This window comes from Cicer arietinum, chromosome 2 (assembly GCF_000331145.2).
Source record: "Cicer arietinum cultivar CDC Frontier isolate Library 1 chromosome 2, Cicar.CDCFrontier_v2.0, whole genome shotgun sequence".
In the NCBI taxonomy this organism is placed as follows: domain Eukaryota; kingdom Viridiplantae; phylum Streptophyta; class Magnoliopsida; order Fabales; family Fabaceae; genus Cicer; species Cicer arietinum.
The window spans coordinates 48,456,276-48,472,057 of NC_021161.2; the positions used below are offsets into that span (position 1 = coordinate 48,456,276).

The 15,782-nt window shown below is 29.1% G+C and overlaps 1 protein-coding gene, 1 long non-coding RNA gene and 1 pseudogene across 2 annotated transcripts; 2 read left to right on the forward strand and 1 right to left on the reverse strand.

Moving 5' to 3' along the window:
* The first annotated feature begins 3,963 nt into the window (after positions 1 to 3,963).
* LOC101499009 (lysM domain receptor-like kinase 3) lies at positions 3,964 to 8,884 on the forward strand. The gene is made up of 12 exons (XM_012713134.3): positions 3,964 to 4,754; positions 5,449 to 5,482; positions 5,590 to 5,597; positions 5,742 to 5,903; positions 6,124 to 6,284; positions 6,393 to 6,482; positions 6,857 to 6,950; positions 7,049 to 7,200; positions 7,305 to 7,399; positions 7,648 to 7,825; positions 7,961 to 8,062; positions 8,152 to 8,884. Exons 1-12 carry the CDS (start codon positions 4,124 to 4,126, stop codon positions 8,311 to 8,313), a joined length of 1,869 nt encoding a protein of 622 aa, XP_012568588.1. The 5' UTR covers positions 3,964 to 4,123; the 3' UTR covers positions 8,314 to 8,884.
* On the reverse strand, positions 6,874 to 7,669 carry LOC140919278 (uncharacterized). The gene is made up of 2 exons (XR_012161895.1): positions 7,215 to 7,669; positions 6,874 to 7,135 (listed from the first exon to the last, which is right to left on the reverse strand). It is a non-coding gene; the product is annotated as an uncharacterized lncRNA (long non-coding RNA).
* Positions 8,885 to 11,396: 2,512 nt separating the features above from the next.
* Positions 11,397 to 15,782, forward strand: LOC101499326 (lysM domain receptor-like kinase 3; annotated as a pseudogene).

The following is a 15,782-nucleotide window of genomic DNA, read 5'->3' on the forward strand; positions in this document are numbered from 1 at the left end:
AATGTTGGTGTGGTGTGTGGCACCAAGTCCATTAGACCTGAAACGCATCTTTTACTTTTGTGGGATATATATAATTTGTCCCTCACTCTATTGGTTATATATTCAACAAAGTTTTAATTTAGTTGTTTTTATGATCCTTTAAGTCAACCCACTCAGAAGAATATAGTGCTAATTCATATTGTAAAGTTGTTGGTTGTTGCTTAGGCTGAAAATTGCCGACCACGATCTTTACATTATAATTTGGTGCATTGGATGGTAGTCATGTACACAACCAATAAGAATTAATGAAGATCAATACATAATGTTGGTGATATTAATACCAACATGTTTATCAATTTTATCAATTAATGGAATACCGATCCCACCGGAGTATGATTTTTAATTTATAGTGTATTTTTATCGGCGTTTTTTAAATAAAAGCGTTAGTTGTATATACATTGAATTTAAGACAACGTTTTTTCTTTAAAAAAGCACTGTCATATGTATTAATAGTTATATATAATAACAAAATCTCTTATAAATATATTTTTAATCAAATCAAATGTTAAACCAATGTAAAATTGAATAAACATTCACTTTAATCTTTGTAATCTTTGAATAACAGTTCTTAAAAAAATATTTTAAAATCTTTGAATTACGTCCTTTTATCTAAACTTGTTTTTTTTTATTTTGTGTTAATTATTAAAGAATAGTTTTTTTATTTTAAAGTCTTTGAATTACGTTTTCGTTTCCATAGAGAACAAAATGACAAAAAAAATGAAAATAAGTTGAAACCCTCTTTTTCCTAGCCCCATCCATTTATCTCGCAGAGGACCCTAACATACTCCTCAACCTATCAAGTTCACAATCTTGATTGACTCTTAGTTCAAACTATGACATCAACTGATATAGCCTCAAGAGCCACCCTTTGCATATCCAAATCTTTCAACGACCCTACATATGTGCACAATATAGCAAAGTAAACAAGTGACTTTCGTATCAACACTTTTAGCTTTTGAACTATAATAAGAACATATTGACATATCTACCTCTTATTTGCACTACACAAAAATATAAATTTTATAACGTACCTTTGATGTCGTTTTTTTTTAAAATAAAAACGTTGTTGTAATATATCTTAAAAATATACAGAGGCTAAGACAACATTTTTTCAAAGTAAACGCTGTCATAGGTACTAATAGTTATATATAATAACAAAATATTTGCCAACGTTTTTTTTATAAAAGCGTTCTCATAGGGTCAAAATATTTACAGCATTTTTTCTATAAGCGTTGTTATATAGGGTCGTATAGTGCTTTTATATGGTCTTTTAAAATGCTTTTTATCAAGCGCTATCATAGAGTCTCATAAAATTAAGATATTTTAAAGCGTTTTTTTAAAAAGCGTTGTCATACTGTCTATTTAATCTTTTAATTATATGCATATGTAAATGGTTTTCTTTGGTATGTGCGTTTCTTCACTCTCTGTGAGAACTGTCCTTGCAAGACCTCTCTGCGTATCAACTTAGTAACTGGTTTTCTTCACCAAATCTTAATTGCTAGTGTTCTTGATCTTTTGGATTCTGGTTCAAATTTTTTAGCACCGTCATTTTGTATTTAATCAGTGAACTAGTGAAGTTTAATATACAAAAACATGGATTTGTGATTGCTAGTGTTCTCGATTTTTAGGGTTTTGTTTAAAAAAATTACATTCCTCGTGCCGTATTCGCAGATCTAGTCCCGGGCAACCCATTATAATTCTAAAAGTAGAATTAATATAGCGAAAGAATTAATATATGGCTATTTGATATCATAGCCAAGTCATATCTATCACCCTGAACAACTCATCTCCGACAAGGAAACTGCCGCTAACACGAGCAAATAATTAAGTTAAGAGAGTCTTCAATTTTTTTTTTCATGCTAAAGTCTTATCCTTCATAATATTAAACTCTTCTTAAAGTTTTTGTTACTAATGGTATAAAATCATTTTAGTGTTAGAAGAAAAAAAACGTCGTTGATTGTCACATGCGACTACGCTTTTTAGAAAAGCGCTGTAAAATGAAACATCCACAACAACACTTTTATCCAAAAAGCGCTATAACTTTCTACCTACCACAACTTTTTTTTTAAAAAAGTGTTGTTAAATATCACATATCACATAGTTTTTTATATTTTTAAAACCATTTTTATATTTTAAAAAGTGATGTCGTATCTTTTAACAGTATTACATATTATAGTGTACATACTATAGTGTTTAAAAAGCGATGTTAAATGCATAGAAAAACGTCGTTAAAGTTTATTTTTGGTGTAGTGTTATGGGTGTTGGTGTTCATGTGTCCGACCACAAATCCACAATATTGATGTTAGATTTTGTTATTAATGCATTTCTTTTCATTTACTTGTTTATCGATATTTCTTTAATTTTTTAAAGTTGAATCAAGTAACGTGTTAGGTATAAATTGATACTAAACTTTCAATAATCTAGAGAGTTAAAACTTAAAAGTTTGCAACTCTTCACATGCCATATGTAGTGCTTCAACTATAAATTTCATAAACTTGAAATGTACAATACTTTGCATATTAGAGGAATTCGAAATCTTGATTTTTTAGACAAAAGTATATTCAATTCTTCACTTGTTTGGTATTGTTTTATAAATTATAAACATACCAAATAGGGATCCATCATGTTGCAAGTCTATAGCATTCAAGGTTTGAATGTGGTTAAAAGGGTCTTCTTTTGTTATATTATTTGATAAAATAATATTTATTATAATTTTAAAAGGTGTACCAAATGATGTAAAACAAAATCGGTGAGTTTTAGTCTAGTGTATGTATCTGAAGGTGAAAGAAGGGGTGAGGGTGGTGGAGGGGAGAAGATATGGGACGGTGGAAAAGGGAGGAGAAGAGAGAGATGAAAAAAAAAAAGGACTTTAAAGAATTATAAGGACCGATTCAAAGACTTTAAAATTTAAGGACTATAATAAATATTTACTCCTTTAAAATGAATTAAATCAAATTTATAGTCATTATATAATTATTTCCAGCGTAAAATATTACTATTTCCAAATCACCCGTTACACGTATATTAACTATTATTTTTTCTGGATAAATATGGTTTTATTTTCTATAAAATTTCAATTTTTTAGTTTTAATCTCTATAAAATAAAATATAATTTTTAATCTCTATAAAATTATCTAACAAACCGGTTTAGGTTTAGTACTTATTAAAGTGAAACATATTTAGTTGTCATTTAATATTAACATTTAATATTAACATTTTTGAATAATATTTTGTAAGTATGTTTAGAATATTATCACAATAATTTTGAATTTTTTAATTTTTGATGAAACAAATATGAATTTTTAAAATTTAAAAAAATCAAGATAAAAGTAAGAAAAATATAGACTTAGAAATTGAATTTTAAGCTCATTGTTTTATAGAAAAACTTTTTATAATATTATAAACATTCTTGCAAAAATTTATTCAAAAATATATATTAATTTAACAATAAAGACTAAAACTGTATGCGTGATAATTTTATTAGGACTAAAAATTGTATATTTATTTTATATGAATTAAAATTAAAAAATTGAAATTTTATAGAGAATAAAAAGATATTTAATTCTATTTTTTTTTCTAAATTAAACACATTGAAATATCAACTTAGGGAGGAACACTGTTGAGTCAAAGTCAACGCAGACCCTTTCCAAGCTGACGAACCTGTTTTCACATAACCGGCCTCCATCGAAATTTTAAGACAAACTTTTCGTACTTATATATTTGGTTTTATCTATATAAGTTAAAACATACCAGAAGTCACACAATATGTATATATATATATATATATATATATATTAATTGATCATGATATGATAAACCACCATATGTTTGAACTTCATGAGTGGAGTTTGTACACATATATACTCACCAAATTTTGTAAATAATTAGTCATACATTACATTACGTGTATGATAAATTGTCAATATATTAATGACCAATGAGTCCATCTTAATAATTTTCAGGGTCAAATGATATCATGATATTACATTAAGCTAACTAACACCATATACAATTGTTCTTTTCCAAAACCAAAGCTTGATCGTTTACATATTTTTCATGTGATACTCTTAAATTCTATCAATACATGGAACCAAAATCACCAAGATTATTTTTATCAGTTTTCTTGTTGTCATTTGCATGTATATTGTTCAATACTTCAGAATCAAAGTGTACCAATGGTTGTCACTTAGCTCTAGCTTCCTACTATATTAGAGATGGTTCCAACATCACATTAAATAATATTTCAAACATTATGAAATCCAATGTTGTTACAAAACCTCAAGACATTATCACCTACAACAAAAACATTAATGACTCTTTCAACAGGGTTAATGTTCCATTCCCTTGTGATTGCCTCAATGGAGAGTTTCTTGCTTACACTTTTCAGCATAAGCTTCAGTTGACTGAAACTTATGGCTCAATTGCTGATTTTATTTTTAGCAATTTGACCACTGAGGAATGGATAGAGAGAGTCAATGTTTATTCACCAAGTAATCTTCCTGAATTTGGAAAGGTTAATGTTACTGTCAACTGTTCCTGTGGGAACAGAGAGGTTTCTTTAGATTATGGATTGTTTATCACATATCCACTTAGGAGTGAGGACACTTTGGAATCCATTGCAAAGCATACAAAACTTGAGGCTGAGTTGTTGCAGAGGTACAACCCTGGTGTGAATTTTAGCCAAGGAAGTGGTCTTGTTTTTATTCCAGGGAAAGGTTGGATTTTTATTTTGCTGTCATGGTTAATTTGGTCTTTTGATAAATAATGGAAATTTTGTGATTATTCTGGATTTGGTTTTACATTTGTACAAAAGGGTATTTTTTGTTGATCCAAATATTTTTGCTTTAGTAAGGTTTGCCTATTTTAGACCTCATACAATTGGTAAATTTAGATGTAGTAAAGTTTGATTATAGTATAGTTGATGACATATAGAGAAACACATATATAGCAGAGAAGAACCTGCATCGAGTTTCACATTAAATGAGATAAGGACTGATAACGTTTTTATCAGTGGGAGGTATCTCATATTCTAAAAGTTTGTTTTGTAGGGTTGAGTAACTCAAATCTAAATTTTAAGATGGTATGATATAAGAGCTTATCCGAGATTCATTGGTCCACTTGCTACCAGTTGCGTTCAAGTCCAATTCTAGACATGAGGGACTGAGGGAGGTGCATTAAGAGTCTCAAATTAGATGCGATAAAATCTGAAAATAACTTTATAAATGAGAGACATCCCTAACTAAGCAAGTCAGTTTTGTAGTTTTGAGTTAGACTCAATCCGAATCATAAGATAATGCAGTTCAGGAGTTATCTAATTTATAAGTGAATAAATGTATGTTTTATTGATTGGATATGTTTGTATTTGATTTTATTCATTCATTTATCTATACTTTTATTTTAACTTTGCAGATGAAAATGGAGTTTATGTTCCCTTGTCCCATAGGTAAGTTTTATTATGTTACCCTTTATTATCAGTGCTCACAAACAATGAATATTTATTTATGTTTGATTGGTTCCATCATTATTTCTATTTCTTTTTTCCTCTTGCAGAAAAACAGGTTTGGCCTTATAACTTATCATCAGAGAATTGGCTATATGATAACTATTTATTTACTTTTGGCATGTTCACAAACATATGAGTATTGAAAGAAAGCTAGTGCTTATCTGAGCTTAAATTTCTATCCATATATATATATAAGCAGGTCATTTAGCTAGGAGTTTAGCTACTGCTGGAATATCTACTGGTGGAATTTGCATGCTTCTGTTATTAGCAATCTGTATATACATTAGATACTTTAGAAAGAAGAATCAAAAGGAGGCTAAATTGCCATCAAAAGATTCTATGGCACCTTCAACTAAAGATGGTATATGTACATTTTTCATACTCAAATTCCTCACATCCCCCTTATTTTCTAAATATGGTGAAAGAATATTTATATTGCAGTAATATTGGACAAATGCGGCCGCAACTGCAGTGGTAGATACCTCTAAAACTTTTATATTGCGGCCTCAGTTGCATCAGTGGACTGCAATTTAGAAACATGTCTCCAATGTTCATGAGTTGAAACTGAAACCAGTCTCTAGCAGGTGCGAATGGTGATGGAGGAGCCAAATTTACTATGGTGGAAAAATCACCAGAGTTTTCCTATGAAGAACTAGCCAATGCTACTGATAACTTCAGTTTGGCTAACAAAATTGGTCAAGGTGGTTTTGGAGAGGTCTACTATGGAGAGTTGAGAAGCCAGGTTTGTAAGAAGCATAGTATAGTGACAAATTTTTCTTGTTTGTAACAATCTATTGTCCATTTTAGCTTATATGTTCTCTTATTAGTTAAGCTGTTATCAATTACACAGAAAACTGCAATCAAGAAGATGAAGATGCAAGCAACAAGAGAATTTCTTGTTGAACTGAAAGTCTTAACAAGGGTTCATCACTTTAATCTGGTAAATTTTCAAACATAAACATGTTTTGTTTTAGCTGTAATTTTATATAGATGATTGTTGCTTTATAAACCTACTTGAGTAAAATGTGTGTGTCATTATCATAGGTGATTGTTGCTTTATTGTAAGTTGTTTTTAATACCAAGTTCTATTGTTTCATAATATGAATTCTGTTAGTAGTATTCCATCTAGAATAATATATAGAAAAAAAGTATATGAAAATGATATATCTGATTTTAATTTTAAATCAAATACATCAACTTTTCAAATGCTCTATTTTTTGTTATGAGTATGGTCTATGACCCTATCATCCTATGATTCTTCACATCTATTATGTAAGTTTGTAACCTATATCTAGCTATTGTATGTCCATATAGGTACCCTTGATTGGATATTGTGTTGAGGGATCTCTATTTCTTATCTATGAATACATGAACAATGGAAACTTAAGCCAACATCTACATAATTCAGGTAATATAACCCCATGAAGAGTATCTATTTTCTGCAATGTTGCATTAATGTGAATACAATGACATGATCATAAAAGGATCAAGTGAAATTATTTGCAGAGAGAGAACCAATGGCGTGGTCTACCAGGGTGCAAATTGCGCTGGATGTAGCGAGAGGCCTCGAGTATATTCATGATCATTCAGTGCCTGTATATATTCATCGCGACATAAAATCAGAGAATATTTTATTAAATGAAAACTTTGCTGGTAAGGTATAGCACTATACCTCAATAATCTGTGAAAGCTTCTTAGTTCTTACTATTTTCCTTCTTGAGTTAATTGTTTAAGAATGAGATCATATATTACTCTATTGCAGATTGCAGATTTTGGATTAACCAAGCTGAGTGATGTTGCTAATTCAACAGATAACACTGATCATGTGGCAGGCACATTTGGTTACATGCCACCGGAGTATGATGATTTCTGCTTCTCTTTTTATGTGATTGATAAATGATAACTATCTTAGACAATAGTCATGATAACTCATGAGATATAAGATTCTTTTCCTCCGAATGCATCTGATGAAGAAGTTTTCTCAGTATTACCACGATAAATCCACATTATTTCTTAGCAGTAATGAACTAGACATAACTAATGAGAGGAAAAAGTAAAAACTAGTCCAATTCCTTAGTTTAATTCTACCATTCAATTTTGCGCAGAAATGCATATGGACGCATATCGCGCAAGATAGATGTATATGCTTTTGGAGTTGTTCTTTATGAACTAATTTCTGCTAAAGCAGCTGTGATCAAGATCAATAAACTTAGTACTGAGTTCGAGAGCCTCGAGATTAAAACCAATGAATCTACCGATGAATACAAGAGCCTTGTAGCTTTGGTAATTGATTGTTAATGTCTCATCAATTTTAAATTCTCAATTAAAAGCCTTCTATGGTTATACATAATTAATTAGTGCCATATATATGCTAATATACTGTGTTTTTTTTTTAACTTCTTATGATATGTATCTCAGTTTGATGAAGTTATTGATCAAGTGGGAGATCATGTAGAAGTTCTAACAAAACTGGTGGATCCAAGGCTAGGAGACAAATATTCAATTGATTCTATTAGCAAGGTATTTATTTATGAATCATAAACATTTTTTGTGTTTCTGATTTTACTTTTCAGCATCATGCAAGCTTTACCTGTTTGATCCACTGGCAGATGGCACAGCTTGCTAAGGCTTGCACAAACCGAGATCCGAAGCGACGCCCGACAATGAGAGATGCTGTGGTTTCTCTTATGAAACTAAATTCTACCATGGATGATAGAACTAGGGCAGATAGTGCAGTATTGAGTCATGATATGGAGCATGATTCTAATTGAAATTCCACTGTAAAACTTAATACTATTCTATTCTGTGTTGGTTGTAAAACTTATTATAACAGAAGAAGAACAGAAAAAAAAAAATCAAAATGTTAATAATGTCTTCCATGAATGATTCTTTGCATTAGACATAAATATATAGAAAAAGTAAAATCTAAAACCTTTTTAATCTAATACAAATTATACAATGTCTTAGCATTGTTAAGTCCCACATCACTTAGAATATATCATAAATAACTGTATATAAATGTCTAACGTGCAACATTGTTCGCTGAGTTGGGTAACGCCAGCTTGTAACCTGAGTGGGAGCAATAGAGTGATGGAACATGGCTATAGCTTGTTGGGCTGGGCTGGTAGTTGCAATATGCTGGCTTGCCCGCTCCAAGTTATGAGTTGGACCATGGTACTTGGGCTAAAGCTTGGGTGTCTTGGTTCCTAGACGAGAGGGCACTGCGTGAGGCTGGTTTCACAGAGCAGCGAATACCTCTGGCTCATTACAGTGGAGGGATTACAGGCTGCTGCACTTCGAGCCCACTAAGCCTGGTGAGCCTAGCTTCTGAACCATCACTTTTTTTTTTGCCCCAGTTTCTGGATGGATTCTAAATTACCAATGTCAATAGAATAATACCACAATTTAATTTATTAAATCATTTATTTTTTGACTAACTTTATTATATGTATCAAATCATATATTGGTTTACTTTGTGATTAACGTAGAACCAAAATTAAACTATTTTCAATAAACAATAGAGCATGATACGTGTCTATCAATTAATTATTGTATACAAGGCTGATGATGGTAGAGTTCATTAAGTCCAACAACAGCATGCATATGGCCTTATCAATAAAAGGGCTCTAATTTTTTTTATATAATATAACAAAATGAAGATGGATTTATGTGTGGTCAAAATGTGTTTTTAATCCAATAAAGTTAAAGTTTAATTTTTTTTTTAAATTATTTATTTGAGTCTCTATTTTGATTTTTTTAGGATTAAAAGTATTAATTTCTTTTAAAAAAATTTCAAAATAAGAACTAAAAGTAAATTAAAAAAATTTAAGAGGACAAAAAGTTGAAAAACTTTTATAGGGATTAAAGTTTGTTTTTTAAATTTTATAACTACTAAAGACTTATTTTACTATTTTATTTTAGACTTAAGTGCAGTTTTGGTCCCATTATTTTAAAATTTAACAGTTTTGATTCATTCTTCGATTTTTTTAACTAAAAAAATAATAATATAACATATTTTAAACGACATTGCATGTGATACGGTGATATTAAATGATTAAACTCATTAAATTGCAATAAAATGCTCTAAAAACCTTCACTTTTAACTTATGAAATTATTTATTTTTGTAATTTAACTAATAATATATAAATAGTTAATATATTTAGATGATTCTAATCATGAGATCTTATAATATGTCATTTAAAATATATTAAATTACTATTTTTTTAATTAAAAAAAATTGAAAGAGAGACTAAACTGTCAACTTTTAAAATAGAAAATCAATTCTAATAATTGGTGAAAATAACAAAATTAAAATTATGATAAATCTCTTTGTAATTATTTTTATTAAAAACTCAATTTTTTAAAATTAAAATATGAGCTTCAAAATATTAAAGATGACACTACTGATTGTATATATCTTCTCTAATAATGATCTTATTGAAGAATCGATATCTACAAACACACCCATCACTTGTCTCTAATTATGTTATATAAAATTTAAAAAAGAATATCAAATTAAACAGAGATTTGCAACTGGTATTGTCAAGTATAGATTCCATTTTGATTTTTATGATAGTAAAGTCAACCAAGCACAGCTACTGCATAGGCGTGGCTTAGAATAAAAAAATTGAAATTATGATGTTTGTTAGAGTTATGAGAAGGCACAATGTGTAGTGGTTGCACAGCTACCGACAGGGTATGCATTTTGAATACAAATGATTAATTTAATTAAACGAAGCTAAACATTTTTCAATCAACAAGATTCCCTCCTCCCTTTGGAAATGCCCCAAATATATTGTTCATAATAATACGCCCAAAAAATAATTGATATCCTAAGTTGCTGCCTAAATAAATAAACAAAGTGATTGGCATAGATTAAAACATCAGATAGTGATGTTTAATATATATTTAGTCAAAAAAATTATAAATTCGAATTATTTAAAAATGTACTGTAATTATTGTTTAATTTTTAATATTTTATATATTTTTCTGTCCAAAAAGAGATACTATAAATGTTTTAATTATTAATAACAATTAAACATTATTTTTTTAATATCTAGAGGGATATAGACAACTTATTACACATTATGAAAGAAAATTTAAGTTGTTTATAAAGTAAAGTATAATATCTAGAGTGATTTTTTGAAATAAAAAAAGAAAGAGGCTATCCAAAATAAGAAAAGAGTAATGAAATATGGTTCGGTAATAACACAATATACAAAATGATAATAGGAAGACCAATATATCCTAAAAATAGTGGTTGTAGTGGCAATACCAAAACAACGTTGTGAAAGTAGTAATCAACCATTTAGAACAATATTTTAGTTTTGTACCTTAAACCTGAGCTAAAATCAAATAACTTTTACATAGACTCAAAGTGAAAATTTGGATATAATAAAGTATCCTTAAAGTAATCTTTAGTCTTCACAATTATGTACTTTGTACTTTTATTATAATAGTGATATAAGAACATTCACTGAAATTATCACTACATGAATTAATAACATCAATTCTACCAATTGCACTTGACACAAATTGTTACAGCTTGTGTTCACATCTGTGTTGATTTGGTTAAATTCAAAATTATATGATAGATTATACGTAAATTTCATAATAAATTCTCAATCAATTTTGTGGTTTTCTCTGACTTTGCACAAAATGTATCTTGGATAATCTAAATTTTCTTATCTAAAAAAATAATTCATGTCAACTCATATTCTAGCCAACTGTTACTGTGTTCCCTCCACATTCTCTTAGAAACAGTCAAACGGATCCAAACATGCATGTCTGTTCTGATCATAAATGCAAAAACGTGACCATATCAAATTTATATAGTATACTATTCTTACATTCACAAAAATAAAATGAGAGTTGAGTTAGAATCACTTTCCATATAAAAAAATAAAATAAAATAAAAAAGCTATAGTCTATTAATTCCAAGAGCTAGAAGATGTGACATTACTTTCAACAACAAAAAATTGTATTGAAAGGCCAAATATAGAGTCCTAGAAATCAAGTTTTTGTTGATTTGAGTTAATTTCTTTTTCTGCTTCTTGCTTTTCTTCAGCATCCAATGAAACTCAAAAATATCTTTCTATTTTTTTTCTTTATGTTTTTGGAGTGTGTTTTTTTCAAAGTTGAATCAAAATGTGTTAAAGGGTGTGATTTAGCTTTAGCTTCTTACTACATCAAGCCACCATTTGAATTCACAAATATAACAAACTTTATGCAATCAAATTCTGATATCATAATCAGCTACAACAAACAATTAGTATCAAATAATGGTAAACTTTTTTCATTTTCTAGAATCAACATTCCATTCCAATGTGAATGTATTCAAGGTGAATTTCTAGGACATATGTTTGAATACACAACAAATGAAGGAGATACTTATGATTTAATTGCAAATTCATATTATGCAAGTTTGACCACAATTGATCTTTTGCAAAAGTTCAACAAATATGATCATAATCAAACATTGCCTTCTAAAGTTAAGGTTAATGTCACTGTCAATTGTTCTTGTGGGAATAGTCAGATTTCAAAAGAATATGGATTGTTTCTTACATATCCACTTAGGTCTAGTGATACTCTTCAGATTATTGCAATTGAATCTAAAGTTGATGAAGTGTTGATACAGAATTATAATCCTAATGTCAATTTCAGCAGAGGCAGTGGGATTGTGTTCATTCCAGGAAGAGGTATGTAACATGTTCTTCTTTACAAAGGCTAAGTTACTCTTTTGTTCTTCTTCAAACTATATCTAATGAATTTGCTTTAAACTTTTATTTATTTATTTATGTTAACTTTGCAGATAAAAATGGAGATTATGTTCCTTTGTATCCTAGGTAGGTAACTTTGATTGTCTCTCACTTTTCATGTTGAAAACTTGTAGAAATGGTTCTATCATTCTAACTTTCATTTTTTTCCCTTTTGCAGAACAGGTTTGGCTTTCTTCTAAGTCTTTGTTTGCCAAAAATATGAGAAAGTGAAAAGGGTTAATGCTTCTTGTGAGCTTAAATTTTCTTCAATATAATCAGGTCTTGCTAAGGGTGCAGCCGTTGGTATATCGATGGCCGGAATATTTGGATTTCTGTTATTTGTTATATGTATTTATGTCAAATACTTTCAGAAGAATGAAGAACAGAACACTAAACTGCTCGAAACTTCTATCGCGCTTTCAACTCAAAGCGGTAATAGTAAATTTTGTATTCATATTTGCTCGAAGTTCTTATTAACTATTCATTCGAACTTATCTTATGAGATAAACACTTAAGAAAATAGATTATGACATGTTCATTCTAAATTTTATACGATAGTTTATGAAAACATCTTATATGAAAATATTTTAACGAAGATTAGTGTTGCTGATTTTTTGTTCCTGTTATGTGGTGAAGCATCTGGTAGTGGAGAATATGAAACTTCAGGATCCAGTGGACATGGTACTAGTAGTGCTGCTGGACTTACAGGAATTATGGTGGCAAAGTCAACAGAATTTTCATATCAAGAACTAGCCAAGGCTACAAATAATTTCAGCTTGGATAATAAAATTGGTCAAGGTGGATTTGGAGCTGTTTATTATGCAGAACTTAGAGGCGAAGTAAGTAAAATATAGTTAAAATTGTTAACTAAAATTTCTGAACGATTCGTTTTTAACTAAATTTGATCCCGAAAAGTTTACATTCTCTGCAGAAAACAGCAATTAAGAAGATGGATGTACAAGCATCAACAGAATTTCTTTGTGAGTTGAAGGTCTTAACACATGTTCATCACTTGAATTTGGTATAACATCCTTTAAACATCTTAAGCTATATATAATAATATATTTGAGAGAGATAATTAATCATTTTTATGTATGGACAAACATAGGTGCGGTTGATTGGATATTGTGTTGAGGGATCACTTTTCCTTGTATATGAACATATTGACAATGGAAATTTGGGTCAATATTTGCATGGTATAGGTAAGATCACCTAAAACACATTTTATTTTTAGTCCTCCTAAAAAATTTCTCAATTTTTTAATTCTTATAAATTTTCTATTTTCATTTTTTATCTTTATCTTTAATTTAAATTATATGTATTGTTCTAATTTTTCAATGATTTTTCAGATATTATAACTCTTACAAAAATTTAAATTTTTTTAACAAAAAACAAATTAAATATGAATTTTTAATCATTTGGTGTTTAAAAATTCATATTTTGTTATAAAATAATTAAATTTTTGTATGAAAAAATCTTATATTTTAAATATAACAGAAAATAAATTATTAAAAAATGTGAAGGGTACAAATAAGTTTGATTAAAAGCAGATACCAAAAATAAAAATGAATAATGATGGTAACATGATTGATTTCAGGTACAGAACCATTACCATGGTCTAGTAGGGTTCAAATTGCTCTAGATTCAGCAAGAGGCCTTGAATACATTCATGAACACACTGTGCCTGTGTATATTCATCGTGATGTAAAATCAGCAAATATATTGATAGACAAAAATTTGCGTGGAAAGGTTGCATTTCTTACCAATCTTAATGATCTGTTTTCCAAATTAATTTTTTTTATTGTTTCTTTGAGATTAATTAAACTATGTTTGTTTTCTAAATTCAGGTTGCAGATTTTGGATTGACTAAACTTATTGAAGTTGGAAACTCTACACTTCACACTCGTCTTGTTGGAACTTTTGGATACATGCCACCAGAGTATGATTTGTTTTCATTTTGTATTCAATTTTGAGTTTAATGACTATATAATCATGAAGGTTTTTGTATGATTAATTAGTAAAATCAAATTCCATATTCAAAACATGTATATCATCAATTAAATATAAGCTTCTCCAATTTTATAAGTTATATTCAGGTCATATATGTAGCTAATGTACAAATCTTGGTTAATTGATTAGATTTTTTGTTGTTGTTGTAGATATGCTCAATATGGTGATGTTTCTCCAAAAATAGATGTGTATGCTTTTGGAGTTGTTATTTATGAACTTATTTCTGCAAAGAATGCTGTTTTGAAGACAGGTGAATCAGTTGCTGAATCAAAGGGTCTTGTAGCCTTGGTAGGTCTAAAGCCCCTTTATCTAACTCAGTTCATATTTTCTTTTATAGCGAAATGTTAGTATATTAGTAGTTATGTAATTTCAAAAGACAATTAACAAAATGCATTTATGCAAATCAGATATGAAGTTAGACATGACTTGTTTTGTATTGTATTGCAGTTTGAAGAAGCACTTAATAAGAGTGATCCTTGTGAAGGTCTTCGCAAACTCGTGGATCCTAGGCTTGGAGAAAACTATCCAATTGACTCTGTTCTCAAGGTAGGAAGCAATTCTCTTAGAAAAAAAATTGAATGTTCATCTTCCCTTGTTTTCCTTTCAATTTTGGTTATACAAAAAAAAAATATTTATTTTGTGGAATAGCCTAACATTCAATATAGTAGTACTACATAAGAAAATTTATTCCTAATCTTGTTTTGTGGATTTATGATCAAGATTCAATGTTTAATAATTATATGTTTGAAGTGTACATAGAAATGTTCAATCATATTTCATTATCTTGAAATAATACAATGATGTGATAGTGATAAGCTGATGAAACATGATTAGTATATAGTTACTAAATTCAATTTTAGACACTATATTTTCTTTGATTTAAGAGTGTTCTTGCCAATTAGACTGTATTATTTAAGCATAATTTGTGATCTATAACCCTTTGTATAATAAAAAAACATTGAAAGTACTATGCAGCCAGAGACACAAGTATGTGTGTTTTTTGTTTGCATCATTTGTATGTGGTTTTATTTTTACCAGAGTTGTTGTTCTAACTTCTAACACATTCTGGTGAATGTTTGAATTTCAGATGGCTCAACTTGGGAGAGCATGTACAAGAGACAATCCACTACTACGACCAAGTATGAGATCTATAGTTGTTGCTCTTATGACACTATCATCACCTACTGAGGATTGTGATGATGACACTTCCTATGAAAATCAAACTCTCATAAATCTATTGTCAGTCAGATGAAGGCTCTCTCGTCTAAATTGAATGATGGTTGTTAAAACTTTTAGAAGCATACAACAAAAGTTTGTATTTGTACATGAAACATTGCAGTTGGAGAGTTTTTCGTTGTGTTCAATTTTTATTTTCCCAAAACGATAAAAAAAAATTCATAGATCTTCCTGTAATTATTTTTAGTGAAGTTGTAAACATTAAACTACTGTTTATATATGTTTATTTTTTTAA